Source organism: Vicia villosa, linkage group LG2, assembly GCF_029867415.1.
Source record: "Vicia villosa cultivar HV-30 ecotype Madison, WI linkage group LG2, Vvil1.0, whole genome shotgun sequence".
NCBI classification, from domain to species: domain Eukaryota; kingdom Viridiplantae; phylum Streptophyta; class Magnoliopsida; order Fabales; family Fabaceae; genus Vicia; species Vicia villosa.
The window spans coordinates 117,639,350-117,658,469 of NC_081181.1; the positions used below are offsets into that span (position 1 = coordinate 117,639,350).

Consider the following 19,120-nt stretch of genomic DNA (forward strand, 5'->3'; position numbering starts at 1 on the left):
CTGGAACAGGACCCGTATCATGTCTTCTTCAAATTTTGAGGTAACCAAATGGAGTAGGTGACCATGCCTTTCGGTGAATTGAACATTCCTGGGGAATTCTGACGCTAAGTCTTTTAGTTCAGATGGTACTGTTGAGATGTTGATTCGGATGTAATCTTTGGTGGCGGGAGCCATTACCTGCAAAAACAAAGGTAAACTCTTTGATCCTTGAAGTGTTTGGTTCAAAAATGATATGCTTATGATGCAAACATGTGGCACACAAAGACAAATCAAACAATAGCCTTAGGTTTAAAGGCTTGCATGGAGCTGATAGGTGGTACCCCCCCCCCCCCCACTGAAGTTGAGTTGGTTAAAACCTGTCCTAGAATAGTATTCGGGTTCTATGATCCTTGGAAGTAACATCTCAATGCGGCGCTCGAGCGGCCGATCAAAATATTCCTCGAGGATAACTAACTTCGATCAATTTCAAAGCTAGCCACTTAATAGGCCACAAGTCAAGTTCAACTAAAAAGGTTCTAAGACAAATTAGTGTTTAATGACATTTCGGAAGCCTAATATACTCCTTGATCGTTTTCAAGGGACATCAGTATAAACCAAAGTATCGCACTAACGATGACTACCAGATCAACCGTATCGGTACATGCCGTACAGTTTCCTTGGTCTATTGTCATATACTTAAGGTATCTCGAGATTCGGGTTAGAATCTTTCACACAAGCAAAATACCCAAACAAACCTTTGAAAAATAGAGCAATCAAGTCAAACAATTGAAAACATCGACCTATTCTCTTAAGGTAACCCCTTTTGAAAACATTTTGTTTTTTGAAAGTATCTCCCCAGCAGAGTCGCCAGTTCTGTGGACCTCCGTTTTTTATCCCGGGCCATACCTCTGTTCTGGAGAGATACGTGAACTGACTCTTTTTTATCGCTTAATGCTTTCGCATTTTGAAAATTCACAGAGTCGCCACCGACCTTTTATTTTATCCAATTAAGGAAAGGTTTATAAAAGAAACAGCAAAAAGACCTTTAAGAAATTCTGGGTAAGGGGGTAGATTATACAAAGGGAAGGTGTTAGCACCCTTTGTATCCATGGTTATCCATGGGCTCTTAAGTTTGCTTAGCTCACTTGTTTTTCGATCACTTTTCAATTGCTTTAGAATGCTCATATGTGGTTTCAAATACTTTTGTAAATTGAATTTTGTAATGATCCGTGTGTGGATGTATACAAAATGCTTGTTTATCTTTCGAAAGATGTTTTGAAAAGAACGTTAACTTTGTAATAATTCGTGTTTGGATGTATACAAAGTATTGTCTTTTTGGAAAGTTTTGTTTTGAAAAACAACAGTGTATGAGAATTTTGTTTGTTTTGATTTGAGCAAGCAAACTAGGAGGTCTACCCTGAGTTGTAAGGTCTTTATCCTATTTCCTTTAAAAATCTATCCTTTCACCGGATATAAACGCAAGGTTCGATTTTGTACTCAAAATAGTAGAATTTTGACTTTGATTTTGAAAAGAATGAGAAGGGTTTACCTTAAGAGGTGCAAGTGTGATTGTGATTGGATTCAGATATTTTATCTTTGAAGTTAGTGATCTAACGGTTCAATTTTATCTTTGACATACACGCAGTTTATATTTGCTGGAAATTAAAATGCGGAAATGTAAAGTGCGGAAAGTAAATCTACGCTATTACATCGATTGTGCAGGAAATGTAAACTAGCCTATTTACATGAATTTGACATCCTATACATTTATCTAGGAATTTAAATTGCAAGAAAAATAAAAGGCATGTTTTTGGATTTTTTTTTTTATGATTGATTTTAATTATAATTAATGCATGATTAATTAAATTAAAATGAAGGAAAAAGATGAAAATAGATTTAAACCTAGAAATTAAGTTTAAAATATGTACAAAATATTTGTCAATTAATTTTAAAACAAAACTATTTTTTTTTGGAATTTTTGAAATTGATTTGAAATTGATTAAGCTAATTAAAACATAATTATGCAAATAATTATACAAATAATTAAAACTTAGGGAGAAAATTATTCAAAATATGTACAAAATTAGTTTATAATATATAAACAATATTTTATATAAAGAACAATTTTTTTTATGATTTTTTGATTGGTTAGAATAATTAAAAATCAAATATATAAATATATACTAATTAATTATGCAAAATATTGAAATTTTGAAGAAAAATAAAATATTTTTATTTCAGAAAATAATATATTATTTTAGAAGTCTAAAAATATTTTTTGCGTATTTTTTGGATTTTTAAAAACTATTTTTAATTAATTTAACAAAGAAATTAAAATAAAATAGAAAATAAAAGGATACTGATCAGATGTGGTTGATTGGAGAGTCCATGGTATGGACTGGCGTGTCAGGTGCGTAGGATGAGTTGGCAAGTGGATCAGAAGGTGATTAAATTGAGACACATGGCAAAAGCGTGGGCTGCAAAGCACAGGATCAGAAGTTATTTTAAAAAAACACGCGCGCTCTCTGGCCAATAGGGAGGAGCCATGCATCATCTTCTTCATCAGAACCTCCCTTTTATACCTTGCGTTTGCAGGTGGTGTAAAAACTCCCACCTATTACACCTGCAAAAAATAGCGAATACAAGTAAAACGTGATATAAATCTGGCGAGATACCATGGTTGAATTCGTCTGGTCCATACGAATTCAATAGGACATGTTTGAACCTGTAATTTTGCCTAATTTGGAAAGCCCTAATTTTTAGATTATGAACCCTAAAATGGTAACTTCGTATGTAAGCGTCTAAAACTCAATTAAAGTTCCAGAAATGATCTACACACCACACCAAGTTCAAATATATGTCTACATCGTGCTAGATATGCTTGTGTTATGAGATACAAGTCAGTTTTAGTTTGGACAAATCGTGACCTGTGTAGCTCGATTCAGTGAGGTTTAAGACTTGCAATTGATTGGAATAGTTTCAGTGAAGCTCAGAGATGATGTTTGAATGCTTAGTTTGTATTGAAATTGACTGAAATTAAAAATTCGAATTTTGAATTTCTTTCAAAAAGTTCCAAGTGGTTACAAGTGTATTATGAGTAAGGCTTTGTTTCTGAACTTGTCTCCTTCTATTACTGAAGTATGGTAGCCTATATATAAGCCAAGAGCTGCTTGGAAGTGAAGCTAAGAAGCATTCATTAGCTTTGTGGAATCTTGACTTTTTCAACATGAGTAGCTTTGCATTTAAGCCACCATGGCTTGATTTTCCACCCTTCTTCTGTTTGTACTTGGCTTGGGGCAGAGTTGAATGATTCTCTTGATGAGTCATGCTTGGTTTGTAAGCTATTCTTTATCCATCCATTTTTCTTTTTTAATTTAATCTTATATGTGATAAAATTAAACCAAAAATGAATAAAAAATGGAGTGGGCCTTGTCTTGGTCGTGGGAGGCCCATAATAACATGGCAAACATGTTTGAACCATGAAACTTGGCCCCATTTGGAAAAAATGCATTTTTGAGCAATGTTGGTTTTATGCATTTTCCAAAATTTAGCCAACTTCAACAAGGTGTAAATCCCTCAATTTTTGTCATATGAAGGAGATATTGCACTTTTTGGAAACCTCAAAGAGTCCTCTAACCAATGCCTTTGGTCTCATGTCAAAATGATTTTTGATGCTCCTTGTGTGTCCTTTTGAAAAAAGTGTCTTTTTGCTGACTTTGAAAATGACTTGTAATGTCTTTGATCATATTTTTCAAATGGTGAATCCAACGACCATGGGATCAATGGAATTTGAAAGATAATTGAATTTCCTTCAAAATGAGCTTTGGTTTGAATTTTTTGGATGAAGGATGAGAGAGTTATGACCAGTCAAAGTTGAGTTGACTTTTCAGGCAAAAACCCTAATTTTGAATCTTAGGGTTTTGTTGATTTTTGATCTTTCCTTGATGAATTATGATCATCCAATGATCAAATGATGAATCCTTTGACAAAATATGGATTTTGACAAAAAATTTCATTTTTGACTGTCTGTTGACTATTTTGGTCAAACGGGTCGTCTGTTGACTGTTTGAGCTGCTGACGGTGCGTCTGAGTGAATTGAAGTTTGAAAATTTGTATGATGGTACTTTGAGATATATGGATGTGTATGAAATCCATTTGAGCTCTCAAAAACTTGTTTCTCCTGTAAAAACAAGAAAACCCTAGTCAGGGACTGTTTATGTAGGAGACAGTTAAGCGTACCTGATTTTTGTGCAGTGTTGAGTCTCTGCTAATCGCGTGATATTCAGAAGACTTCTAGAACAAAAATGTTGGAATTTTGAATTGTGAAAGATTGATTTGATTGATGGTACAAAACACTGAGAATTGTACTGCCAGCAGTTTGGCTGTCAACTGACTGTTCAGGTATTGACGTAGCAGTTAGAGTGAAAAATCAACAGTCAAAGTTAATTTTCTTTTTTGTTGTTTTTGTTTTTGTTTTATGTGAAAAATGAAAGTTTATTTACATGACTTGTTAAAAACATAGACATAATAAATAACTAATATATTGTTACCAGTACAGTCTGAGTTTCCTGATTCTGCGCCTGCAAAAAGATTTTAACTCTGTACCAATTGTGTCAGTACTATTTATCTGTAAATAAATAAATAGCATGTGTGAAGTAATAAATAGTATTTGGCGTTTGCGTAAGAATAAATTCAACTGCAAGCCAAATTACTGTATAAGAAAAATTCTAAAAACTAAGTATTTCATATGTCAAGATATTTGTTGAAATAAAAATCCATGATTATATGAGAATCTTAATTTTCAGATTGGAGTTTTCTTGAAAAAAGATGCGGGCAAATTTTGGGGTATAACAGTGGGTTAAGAAGGGAACTAACTATGATGGACCCAAAGCACATTGGGTACCAAATCAAACTTGATTTGTTTTGTAGGTTTGCTTCTGGACCACTTTAAATCTATGATGTTTTGATAAGTGGTGGTTCTAAGCAGTTGATGGGAGACATAAACTAACTTTCAAATCTAGTTATAAAGTCCAAGGGTGATTTCACATATGGAGAATACCTTAAAGGAAGAATTCTTGGCATTGACAAAGTTGGAGCACTAATTTTCATATCAATTGAAGATGTACTTTATGTTGAAAGACTAAAGCAAAATCTTCTAAGAAAAAGTCAACTTTGTGACAAAAGCTTCAAAATAATATCCACCAAAGATGAATGTTTGATGAAGTCACTCATGAGGTAAAACTCATAGGTAAAGAATTAATTGTGTTCATATTTTATTTTCAATAATTTATCTTTTTCCCATCCTTTTTGATAGTGACAAAGGGGGAGAAGATATTTGTGCGTATGTGTATGCTTGCTTGTCTCTAACATTTGCAGCCACAAAGAAGTAAAATTCTCTATAAATCAAGGGAAAGTTTTGATCAAGGGGGAGTTATCAAATTTAGGGGGAGCATTCACATAAGAACATTACACTTCATATTTCAAAGGTTGTCATCATCAAAAAGGGGGAGAATGTGAAGGCAAGCCTCTACAACACTATGTTTTGATGAAGACAACTATCATGAGTATACATCAATAAAGGATGAGCAAAAAGATCAAATTAGCTATGGATCAAGATTGCAACCTTCATGAAGATTAGCGTTGATTGATTGATCTTCATGTCATAATGGTACAAGCTAAATCCTTTTACATTGATATTTCTTAGTGCTCAAAAATCATATAAACTTTCATAAATATGCATGTCCAAACTTATATATGCATGGCATAAGTTTCCATATACCAAAAACATGCATTTTTACTCCTTATGCTGAGGTAACCGGTTACCCTGGTTTCAGTAACCGGTTACTGAAACTTTTCTCACTGTTTTTTGTATGGGTAACCGATTACCCTAGTTTCAGTAATCGGTTACTGAGTTGAAAAATTCAAAAATATGAACGTTGGGAGTGGGTAACCGATTACCCTGCTTTTGGTAACCGATTACCTGCTGAAACATTGCCTTGTTTCACTTTGCTTTATGTTCAAACGTGAATATCTTTTCAAACCTTAAACATTGCATTGTTTGATCATTTTATACTCTTTCTAAAGGGTGTAAATACCTATATAAATACCATAAACTTCAGATTTAAATCTCACCTCTTTCATTACAATTTACCACCTTTTTGATCATATATTTTCATACAAGTGTTTCATACTTGAACCTTCATTGAAACTTTTTCTACACATTGTTAGAAAAGTTTCTCATTCATACATAAACACTTGAGCACTATTATATCATTGTAAATTGTCTTGCTTGAAAGAGAAGATCAATCCTATAGATTGATATATGTTCATCAACTTTATCACTCAAATATTTTCCAGATTTATTTTGTAAATTCTTGTTGTCCAGGATTGTTGGAAACAAGTTAGTAGAAAGGAAAGGATTGTTTTCTTGTTCTACTTGGTTGGTTGTTCTTGTTGTCCAGGACTGTTGGAAGCAAGAAAATTCATTAAGGGAGGATTGTTCTCTTAATGTACTTAGTGAAAATCCAAGATGATTGTTCTTGGTGGTTTTGTTAGAAGATTGTAGGAGGAGTCTTGGTATAGGCTTGTACAAAGATCTAACAATAGTAAAATCTCTTTCATGTTGAAAGGGGACTGGAGTACTCTCGGATTGTGAGGGGAACCAGTATATATCATTGTGTTCTTTACTTTTCCGCATTTTACCGCTTTCATCACTATTATCAAGAAAAGAAAAGAACCATTCAAAAACCTTCAAACACCAAACTAGAAAAATAAGTACAAGTATTCTAAAACCAGATAAATCTTTGAAAAACCTAATTCACCCCCCTCTTAGGCGCACTCTTAAATTTACATAAAGTGTATTTTGGCAATGTGGAGACAAGAGAGCAACAGGTAATCCAAGATACGACTAAAAAGCTGACTATTAATGTGATGCTAGTTGATAAGATAATGATTAGAATTAAGCATTGGAGCTCTAGACTTATGAGTTTTGCTGGCAGAATTCAATTGATAAAGAGTGTGTTGTTTGCTATTATGAACTATTGGATGCAATGCATCCTGAATCCCCAAGAAGGATATTAAATCTGTTGAAGTAGTTTACAGAACTTTTTATGGTCTGGATTCAAAAAAACTTCTAGGAAATCCCTTATAGCTTGGCAAAGAGTTTGTACTCCTAGAAAGCAAGGAGGGCTAGACATAATTTCTCGCGACGATTGGAACATAGCCAATTTGATGAAGCTACTCTGGAACTTAAATGGTAAGGCAGACAATCTTTGGATCAAATGGATTCACTATTACACTATTATTATACTAAAGGTATGAAATTCTGACTGTGCATGTGAGGAGCTCTTGCTCTTGGGTCCTGGAGGATATTTTGAAACAGAGGGAGACCACAAATCAAAGCTTAACATTGAGCACTCTGATGCTGCTGGAAAAGTTTAATACTTGTTTGTTGTACCAAGACATCAAAGAGCGGCATCAAGTAGTTATATGGAGAAAGATTTTGTATGAGAACAGTGCAATGCCTAGGGCGCTTTTCACTCTTTGAATGGCTTGTCATGATAGGCTAGCCACCAAAGAAAGGCTCCATAGGTTTGGGTTTATTAACAACAATTTTTGCATTTTTTTTAAGCAACTTGAGACATTATAACACTTGCTCTTTAGTTGCTATGTAGTGGAAAAGATATGGCAATATGTGCTAAATTGGCTTTTAAGTTAAGCATACCCCTAGAGGATGGAATGACGAATTATCTTAGATAATTGAGCATAGTAAGGGCAAAGGTTCGAAGACTGCAATCCTCAAGTGTGCCTTCGCTGAGACGATCTATGAAGTGTGGCACCTTAGAAATGCTTGTTGCTTTGGAAAAAATGATAGCAATAAGAACATTGGTCCAAAAATTATTGATAATGTTGTTTATAGATATTGGTTAAAATCAAATTTTAGGTATCACTTAAGTAGTTTTATGATGCCATAAGTTTTGTGTCCTTGTTGTTTTGAAATTAATAAAATTTATTTCTTTAAAAAAACAATTAAGAACATAAAAATAGTTGTTTAATTAATTTAATAGAGGATTAAAATGTGTTATGGTAAAAATTAAAATTTTTATATTAAAAGTAGATTAAAGAAACGTCTTCATAATTATACAGTAGAAACTCTTTAAATTAATAATGTCGGGACCGGAGAAATTTATTAATTTAGAGAGTTATTAATTTATCGATAAATTAATAATTATTAATTTAAAGAGTTTTTAAGTAATTATACTATACATACCAAACAAAAAGGCAAAGTAGTCTATGTCTCTTAGTATTACGTTGCAACAAACCTTGGGACTCAACGTAAATTAGTAACTACTGTGTTCATATGCTATTGGATGCAATAAGAAAAGTTAGAGATGAGCTCCAAATAGATTTGAACTTTAAAGTAAAACAGACAACTATTGAATTATATTTCAATAGAGTGTAATTTATTTTTTTTCAGTTTCTATGAATTATTAATTTATGATTTTCTTGGGACCGAAAATTATAAAGGGATCTCCCGAAAAATTATTATCTTATTATTTTATCGAGTTTTTCAATTTTTTACATTGGCCCAAGTCGGGACCGGACAAATTTATTATTTTAGAGAGTTTATTAATTTACCGAGTATTAATTTAAAGAGTTTCTCCTGTATTTAGTGGGTGGATTCAAAGACATATAATGCAAATTGAATTTTGTTTAAAAAAAAAACAGAAAAGAATAACATTATAATTTTAAAAAGTTATATATTTTTAAAATAGTGTAACTTACATGTATATGATTTACAATTTTTTATATATTCTCTTCACCATTAGTCAAAAAGAAAATACTAACTTTTCCATTAAACACTATCCTTTACCCTTTATTATAAAGAGTTTTTTTTAATAGGCATTTTATAAAGAGTTAATGAAAAGAACATTAAAAAGTCATAATCCTCCACTAACTAATGTAAAAAAAACCTAAACAACAAATATATTTATTTAAGTATAAAATAAAATAAAAATTAATTTGTTAGAGAAGTCTAATTGCATTGATGTGAGTTTGAATGATGTACTATAAATATATTTTTTTACAAAAATTATATAAAAATAAATTTAGTTAATATACATTTATAATGTAAAAATATTATACATTTTCAATCTCTTATTAAAAACATTTTTTTATATTCTCTTCACCATTAGTCAAAAAGAAAACATTATCTTATCCATGAAACACTATTCTTTAATTTCAATCTCTATCTTAAAACATTTTCAAACTCATATTTACCTCCTTTTTTATCATTTTCCCATTTCTCTCTTACAATCACAAAAAATCAAAATTTTCCCATTTCTCTCTTCTTTCCATACTCTCCACAGTCCACATATATTTAATTTCCTTTCCTTTTCCCCCTTTTCATTTCTCATCCTCTCTCACACCTTTCAAAACAACCAACCTTACTTGTCACATTTACCTACGACTTCCTTTGTCTCTCTTACCCTCTCTCACACGCTCCTCTTCTCTTTTACTACAATCCAAGAACCTCTCCTTATTTTACTTCCACCCTTCTCATAAGTAACTTAGACACACACAAAAAATGCACCAATACACATCACAAAAATGCTACTTTACTTTCTCACCTCTACAGATCTGAAACTCCTTGGATCTTCGAAAGAACTCGTTTTGATTTCTGGGTTTTGATATTTGGCCTATTGGGTCATTGAAAAACCATTCTTTTAAGGATTTTTTTGAAGAAGAAAAATGGGGTCTAGTAGTAGTAAAGGTGCTTCTTCTTGTAGTTCATCTTCTTCTTCTTGTAGTTTACGGAAGAATCGATCCAAGAGGCTTAGAGGTTTTCCTTCTTATTGTCTTGGAACAACTTCTGGATCTCGTGACAGTGATAATGATGAACGGGTAAAGTTTGTTTTCTTATTTGAAAATTTTACCAATGCCACTTCTCTTTGTTATTTATTTTTTATGTTTGAAAATATTGTTTTTTTTTTCTTTCTGGTTATTGGATTTTGGATTGTAAGATGGAGATTCCACTAGGATCATACATACTGCTAAGGATTTTGAAACTTTTTATTTTCTGTCTCTTTTAACTGTTAGATTAGTTAGATTTTAAAGAACAAGATTTTCATGCTTGGATTTGAAGTTGCTTTTAAATGTTTTTTATTTGATTTAAAACATGATATTCAATGTCACTACATTGGAGTTTCTTATTAGGATTTTATTGAATTAACTTCTGTTTTGTGTATCTATGTAAAAACTATGATGTGGAAACTGAAAGTTGTTGGTTTTGTTTTTGGTCATCCTTTTACATTTACCACTTTTGTGGTTGTTTCTTGTCTTGCAATTTACTTCTGAAAGACTACCAAGAAATGGTTTCTTAATAGAGTAACTAATGTGTTCATTTCTTGTTAAGATTCGCAAGTTTTGGAAATTGTGATGTACTATAACTTGTTTGGCACTGTGTCACTTTCGAAGTTTTGGTTATTGGTTATTGGTCTAAGTTTTGTGGTGTTAACAATTATCTAACTTTGGTTTGAAACTTGTGCTTTAGGTTTGTGATCAGAGTAAAGTAAATGGAAGTGATGTTACATATACCAGCAGCAATGAAATTGACTCAGATGAATCGAAATCGGAGTCTTTTAGAAAAGTTAAACCGGATGAAATACCTTGTATGCCTTCTAACATTGATCTTGATGAGTGGAGTCGCACTGAATCCAGAACCGCGAGCATCTCGGCTCACGGTTCTTCAACTCAGTCTACAAATTCTGCGAGTCGGTTCCTTTCTCGGTTTAGCCTCATTCCGGGTAATATAAGCTTCAGACTCAGCAGAACCACGAGCTTAGGGTCATCTCGACCTTGTCCTGATTCTTCGGCAAGTCTTTCTATGTTTAACAATGATGAAGACGAGCTTAGTCTGCATAATAGAAATGAAACTCAACAATATAGTGGCAGCGACTTGCTTAACGGGTCTTTTGTAAATCCAGTCCCTATACAGCATCACGGAGATGCTTCTAATAATTCAAGTTCGAATGTCCCGATATTCGGTTTGGGTAGCAACTTATCGAGCAGTCCTACGTTGTCTCCTCTCGAAGATACGGTTAGAGATGGATATGACCCACGAGAGATGTCTGGTATGAACATGTTTTCTCCGAGAGTTAATACCGAGGCAGGAAATGTTACGGATAGACGGAATGGAGCTCGTGAACCTGTTGACCGCAATGTTCGTTTCAGCCGAACTTTAAGCGTTGGGAGGCTTCGTGACAGAGTGCACCGCCGATCAGGATTGGCTGACTTCACCTTTTGCCCTCTGCAACAAGAGAGAGATGCTAGCGAGGATAGTGGAAGACAAGTAGGGGAGAGGGGTGCAGGAGTGTCACCATCTGATCGAAACGCTTTAAATTCTCTTACTGCATCCGGTTATCCTCTGCCTAATAGGTCTAGCTCTCCATTCAGAACCCAAGACCACGAGGTTGAGGCTTCACGGTCAAGAGAAACTAGGTATCAGGATCTACTAGAACATAGGTCCAATTTCCTCGAACGGAGAAGAAGAATACGATCTCAGGTTTGTGATATTTTCTGAACTTTTAATAACAGCTAATGGTTTAATAATATGTAACGACTTTCTCCTTGCCATGGATTTATTATTCAAAGTTAATGATCCCGATTTCAAATGGCTTAGGTTCGTGCTCTTCAGAGGTTGGGTAGCCGGTTTGAAAATCTTTCTGGACATGACAGATCATGTATCTTGTCTGGTCAACATAGAAACGGTCGTTGTACATGCAGAATAAATAGTCGCGATAACAATTCAAATTCAAACGATGATACAAATGCTAGAGCTAGCATATCAAGAATAGTGATGTTAGCTGAAGCCTTATTCGAGGTAACTTTAATAGTACATACACTCTTATTTTCTATTTTTAAGGCCATTCATTATATGTTTACAAGTTGAATACTTTGTACATCATTAGGTTCTGGATGAAATTCACCAGCAATCAGTGGTTTTATCTTCCCGCCCTTCTGTATCTTCTATCGGATCTGTTCCCGCGCCTGCTGAAGTTGTCGAATCCTTACCTGTTAAACTATACACAAAGCCACACAAACATCAAGAAGAACCTGTACAGTAAGTATTCCGACATTTTTTTTAGAAATTTTGAAAATGCTAAAGTATTGTGTTCATTGTTTGCGAACTTGTATTTTTCCTAGCTCGTTTTCCATGTTCTCTATCACAATTGTTCACTATATGGCAATCCTTTAATTTGACAGATGCTATATATGTCTTGTGGAGTATGAAGATGGTGACAGCATGCGAGTACTTCCTTGCCATCATGAATTTCATACGACATGTATAGACAAGTGGCTGAAGGAGATTCACAGGTATGTCAGATCTGGGATTATGGTTCTTCTTCTGGTTAATATCAACAATTCATGTTATAAAAGTTTCTGCTTATTGCATATTGTCCTGCCAATGGAGTGTCGTATATGCATGTGATGGGTTGAAAAATGATATCAAACGATGAAGCATAGAAACCTCTAGAGTAGACTTGCCGCGGTGTTGACACTTGTATGACACCCGTATGACACGTATTAGAAAAGTATTCTCATAGACCGGCCACAATTCTAGTATCCTCATCAATGTAGTCAACCACGAGATTTTAAGTAGGATTTATCGGCTTGTAAAAAAGATCGTAAAACTCGGATCGTTAGCATAGCACGTAAGATCCTACTGAAGAGAAAAATTGTAATTTCGTATATATTTATACATATACACTAAAACATGAAAATTGTATAATTCAGACCCAAAAAATAGGCTCAACATGTTTTTCATTTACACTCTTGCTTAAAAATGCTTGATCTTGACCACATCGTTGACGAAAACGATCTTTCTCTGATCATGGCACTCTTAGGCATCCTTGACACGTTAATCTTACGATCTAATACGTTACAATCTTACTATCTAGCACTTGATCTTGACTACACTAATCCTCCCTCATAGACCAACCATACCGAAAGTAAAATGACCCTTAGCGTTACTTTAATAAATAATTCCCTAACCCCGAATTTTTATTTTTAAAAAATGATAGAATTTTACAAAAACTATAGGCTCCTCCATCATAAATCTGATATAGAAGCTTTATGGCAATAACTCTTGGCAATTCATTTCATATGAAAAGCTTTTTAAGTGGTCCCTCCCTCCTGTAATAAATGTTGAAATTTCTTTTTCATCTTTAAATGCTCTGATTTTTCCATGCTACTAGCCTTTTATCTGTGTTATTAATAATTATGTTAGTAACTTTACATTACATGTAGTTGAGATTTGTATTGGAAATGTGTAACTTTAACTTTTTTTTGTATATTTTTATGATTGTTCCGCAGGGTATGTCCACTATGTCGAGGAGATATTTGTATATCAGATTCACTCCCAACAGAAAACTAAACTTGCAAATTGTTTATCAGCTGCATATACACTTGTGTAACTCTATGAGTATATATCAGAAGCATCTCAACTCAACCTTGTATTATCATTGTTGTCAATGATTATTTGATACAATTTTCTCAATAATAAATATCAAACATTGGTTGAAATATAATTCAAACGAGTTCTGGCTCTCTCTTTTTCTATCTATCTATCTATCCTCTTCACACAGTCAGAGGATTCGTGACCGTCACTTCTCAATCTGACGGTTACGAATCTTTTGACTGCACGCAATCCACGTTGTCACTTACATGTTGCACTAAAAAAGTTACCATGATGAGTATGAGACATTCTTTTGGTTTGTCCAGATTTGTGAAACTTATATGATTCCGCTGAAGGTGGGGGGAAATTGATGGCTTTAAACAAAGCATCTTTGACTGAAGTGTTTCCCTTTAAACTGGACAAAAGTGGTTGAAAAAAAGGAACGGTTATGCACGCTTGTAACATTCTTTTCACTTTTCAGAGGAAAAAAAGGTAAAGGGAAAGAAACATGAGAAGTGTAGTTTGAGAATATAAGGAAGCTGTCTAGTTTATTGGAAGAGTCGTAATTTCTTAGTGTCTCCTTAAAAGAACAAGTTTGTACAACCTGCTATGCTTTTTTGTTGTCTGGTTAAAGTTGATCTCAAACACAAATTTTTGAATCAACTAGTGTTGATGTGAATGATAAAGTATCCATTTTTGAACACAACACAAATGCATATGAACAGAACACAAATGTAAGACGATGTACTAACAACATTTTATCAAATATTGGGAGTTCAAAATTATTTGGTCAAAATGGTTGATCTTGTTAGGCCAAAATTTAGAATCCCTATCACTGTATATTTGAAAACTGTTTGGAATTTCAATGATGATTTTTTTTATTGTTAATGTAATGCCTAACTTAAGTAAATTTTTTGAAATATGTGTGGTTCAATACTCAACTTTTTTTTGTTGCCTTATTTTTGTCAAATCGGTCGTCTAATTCTAAAAGACAATGTAGCCGTTGGTAGTGTCTTGAAAAAAAAATTTTAAATATATTAGATGAGACAATATTATTTAGTGTCTAATATGGACTTTAATTTTTTAAATTTTAATAACTATTTGATCTTTTAAAAAAAATAATTACACCCTTAACTTTAAATCTTGAGGGTCTATTAATTATAATGGTATACCATCAACACCTAATAGTTTACCTATCTTCATCTTCTTTCCTCCTATTCATCTTCATCTCAAATCTGAAAAAATCAAAATTAAAACCCAAAAAAGAAAACATATTTTCAAAAGTTGTTCTTTGAGGTGTCTACCATACCATAAAACGACACCTACAAACAAAAGTCACATAAATATTTTACTTATTTTAATTTCATAATATTAATAATAAATAAATAAATAAGCATAATATATACAAGAGCAACTTCGTTTTTCTTGTAATAAACAAGTTTCAAATCCAAAACATTAACACCACCAAGGACAATATTGTTTTTTCTCATCTTTAGGCTCCATTTGGTTCAACATAAGGGAGAGAGGGGAGATAATTTAATAGAGGGGAGGAGAATAGAGGGAAAAGAATGAGAGAAAATTTAACTAAATATATATTTAGTTCAAAGAAGAAGGGAAGAATTTTTAACAACACGTATCTTTGATTCACAAGGGGAGAAAAGAGATTTTAAAATTAAATTACCTTTTTATACTTATAAATATTGTTATTTTACTTGGTAAAAATAGTTCTAAATAAAAATATTGTATTGAGTTAATTTTACCAAATAAAAATGTGTTCATTCATAAATCATACTATAACTAGGGATGACAAGGAGACCCGAACCCGATTCAACGGGTGAAAACCCGAGTTGACTGAGTTTGGGTTCGAGTGTCACCCGATATTTTAGGTGCGAGTTTGGGTAGTGTGAAACTCGCACCTGAAATCACATCCGCTTTTTTATATATATATATATATATATATATATATATATATATATATATATATATATATATATATATATATATATATATATATATATATATATATATATATATATATATATATATATATATATGAGGAGGGTTATATTTACTGCAGGAGTAAGTTATTATAACTTACTCCAAATCTAGACCATTGATTATTCTCAATCTAATGGTTTAAAATAATAAGTAATAGTTTTCTCTCTCCACATTTAATTACTTATTATTTTTAACCACTAGAATGAAAAGAATCAATGGTCTAGATTTGGAGTAAAATATAACCCTCCTCTCATATATATATATATATATATATATATATATATATATATATATATATATATATATATATATATATATATATATATATTACTTATTATTTTTAACCACTAGAGTGAAAAGAATCAATGGTCTAGATTTGGAGTAAGTTATAATAACTTCTGGAGTAAATATAACCCTCCTCATATATATATATATATATATATATATATATATATATATATATATATATATATATATATATATATGTGTGTATTTTATTGTGGAAAATTGTAGGAAAAATGTTTTTTTATGTATTTTGCTGTGGGTTCGGGTTTGGGTGAAAAAACCCGAACCCAACAGGTGTGGGCGTGGATGTTAATAAGTAAGTTATTATAACTTACTCCAAATCTAGACCATTGATTCTTTTCAATCTAGTGGTTAAAAATAATAAGTAATATATATATATATATATATATATATATATATATATATATATATATATATATATATATATATATATATATATATATATATATATTTTATTGTGGAAAGTTGTAGGAAAAATGTTTTTTTATGTATTTTGCTGCGGGTTCGGGTTTGGGTGAAAAAACCCGAACCCAACAGGTGTGGGCGTGGATGTTAATTTGCCACCCGGATAACATTTGAGTTTGGGTTCGGGTGCGGGTGCCGATTTCGGGTGCGGGTTTGGATAGTGTGAAACCCGCACCCAATCCGATCTGTTGTCATCCCTAACTCACAATTTTCTCTTTTCAGATATTCAGACATTACAGTAAACAACAACACATATTAGTTAATCTATAGATCTTCGACGCAAATCAAACTATTATATGATCTTGATGATTCATCTAATGCAATAAAATCATTTCTATAATTAAAAATAGATAAAATAATATTAAAATATTAAAAAAAATTAGACAAATAATATTAGATTTAAAACTTTTATTTATAACATATAGATACTATATTTGCATATTGTTGTTATTATTAATATTATGATGAAAAAACTTTATTGCTAATATATATTTTAAATAAAAACTTAATATAAGTATGTTACTATTAAAAAAATTGTTATTATTCTATATTAAAATTAAATATGATATAAGTTATAATAAGAATATATATTGTACAATTTTAAAAATTCAATAACAACAATCTCGGAATTAAAAATTTAGTCTTTAATAATTTAATAAGAATAATTTTGAAATTAAAAAAATAATGGAAAATAAATGAGCGATAACAAAATTCTAATCAATGAATCTTCCCTCCCCTTCAAATCCTTTCAATTTGGAGGGAGCAAAAAATGAGTATACGAGAGACTTTGCTCCCCTCCCCCCTCTTTATAAAAAATGAAAAATGAACCAAACAAATATATTTATAAATATTCTCTTAAACTATATTAAAACTTGAATTGTAACTTGTACTAATTAAGTTTGAAGATCAATCTCCCAAAGCTTAATCTTCATGAAGTTGAAATCTTGATTCATAACCATTTTGTTCTTTTGCTCATCCTTTCTGGATACTTGTTTCAATGGAAGTTTGTGTGCTAAGACACTTGTTTGAAAATGAGAGAGTAATTGATTTGAATTGCAATGAAAGAGGTGAAGAATTTCATTCTGATATATGCAATATTTATATCAGTGTTACATATTTTCAGAAGAGTGCAAAATGGTTAATTTATGCAATGCTTGAAGGTGTAAAAGAAAAGAACATTTGAATATGAATTTTAATGAAAAGTGCTACTAGTTCAGTGGTAATCTGTTACACTGGACCAAAAAGGAGAAAAATTTATGAAATTGATTTACAACAAGTTGCGAGAAGGTTTTATGATGGTAATGCATATGTATGAAAATGTTAAGTAATTTTTTGAGCACTTAAACTATATTAAGGCTTGAATTGTAACTTGTACTATATTAAGGCTTGATTCATAACCATTTTGTTCTTTTGCTCATCCTTTCTGGATACACAAATATATTAGTTAACTTCACATAATTAATAAACCCTAAAGATCTAAATGTGTAAAATTCGTTTAAAAAAATCTAATGGTTAAAATTAAAATAAATAAATAAAGTCTATGAGAAAAACTGTCGTTCGACTATCTCGCGTTCTATGTTTCATGATTTGGGGTGCGGAAAGGTAAATGCGGGAAAAGTAAATAAAAGCAGATAAACATTCTCAATAGTCTAAGAGAAAGAGTTATGGAATTGTATTTCGTTCTACACGTCTAATACTTAAATCCGAAGATCTATCGCTCGACACTCACAATACGCATCAACATCACTGGGCATCAATCGAGACGCCACATCGGTGCCCATGTCTGCAACACCGACGAAAGCTTAACCACACTATTCACATCAGCGATTTCTCCACCGACACAAACAACACGGAGGCATTAAACTCGATACCCACTATGATTGTTAGCCCTAAATCCATGTCTGCAATCCAGAAACTAACAATTATCATTCCTAATCAAGATCTATGATGCCCATGTCTGCAACACCACAAATCCAGAGCATTTAAGCAAAAAGATCAAGAACAACAACAATGATGATTTGTAAAGAAAATATATAAACGATCCCAAGATCCACAAATATACATACAATAAGAGTAAAAATATACATACAACACCCACCATTGGAATGAAACAAAGGGAAGAGAGAAGATGAACCGGAAAGATCTCATCGGTACAATGGAATCGAGACAAATCCATGATCAATCCACATGGTGTAGCATCCAATGGTGTTTCCTCAAGCTCTAAACTACCAAAAATGGATCAGAGCTCAACTTGTCAAGAAGAGATGATAAAAAACCTAAAAAATCTGATTTTACAACATATATACAAAATCTGAAGTCGCAGACCGCGCTAAGCACGCCTACCGCGCTAAGCGGGCTGTTTTTTATTGGTCTTAAACCGCCAGACCGCGCTTAGCGCCAAAAACCCGCGCTAAGCGCCAAACTTTCTGCCAAACTTGTCAAAAATGCTCCCAGACCGCGCTAAGCGCGGTCAAGCCCGCTTAGCCCGCTCAACCGAAAAATGAAATCTTATTTTGGCCATATCTTGAGAACCGTAACTCCGATTTGCGCCCGGTTTGAAGCGTTGGAAAGCTTATTCCATGATCTATCTAAAAATGAATAAATATCAATGAAACTGATGATTTTTCTCATATTTGTTTTGAGCGTTATCCGCCGATGAATTAGTAAAATCGCGTGCTCGCCGCCGTGTCTTCAACACTTTATTCCTCAAAGCATCGAACACGCATAAATACCTACAAAAAGACAACAAAACTATCAAATGGTATATATTTACACGAAAACGTAACAAAACACAAACGATACAAATATACACAAAAACGGGGAATTATTCAAACGGTATTAACAAAAAGTATCGATAAGTGCCACTATTTACAAACACAAAATAACTACATTTTGGCACTTAACAGTAATGAAGCA

At 32.5% G+C, this 19,120-nt stretch overlaps 1 protein-coding gene across 1 annotated transcript; it reads left to right on the forward strand.

Moving 5' to 3' along the window:
- Positions 1 to 9,376: 9,376 nt before the first annotated feature.
- LOC131651881 (uncharacterized) lies at positions 9,377 to 14,163 on the forward strand. Its single transcript, XM_058921608.1, has 6 exons — positions 9,377 to 9,882; positions 10,532 to 11,542; positions 11,660 to 11,860; positions 11,949 to 12,100; positions 12,244 to 12,354; positions 13,354 to 14,163. The coding sequence occupies exons 1-6, from the start codon at positions 9,730 to 9,732 to the stop codon at positions 13,412 to 13,414; spliced, it is 1,689 nt and encodes a 562-aa protein (XP_058777591.1). The 5' UTR covers positions 9,377 to 9,729; the 3' UTR covers positions 13,415 to 14,163.
- Positions 14,164 to 19,120: the final 4,957 nt, after the last annotated feature.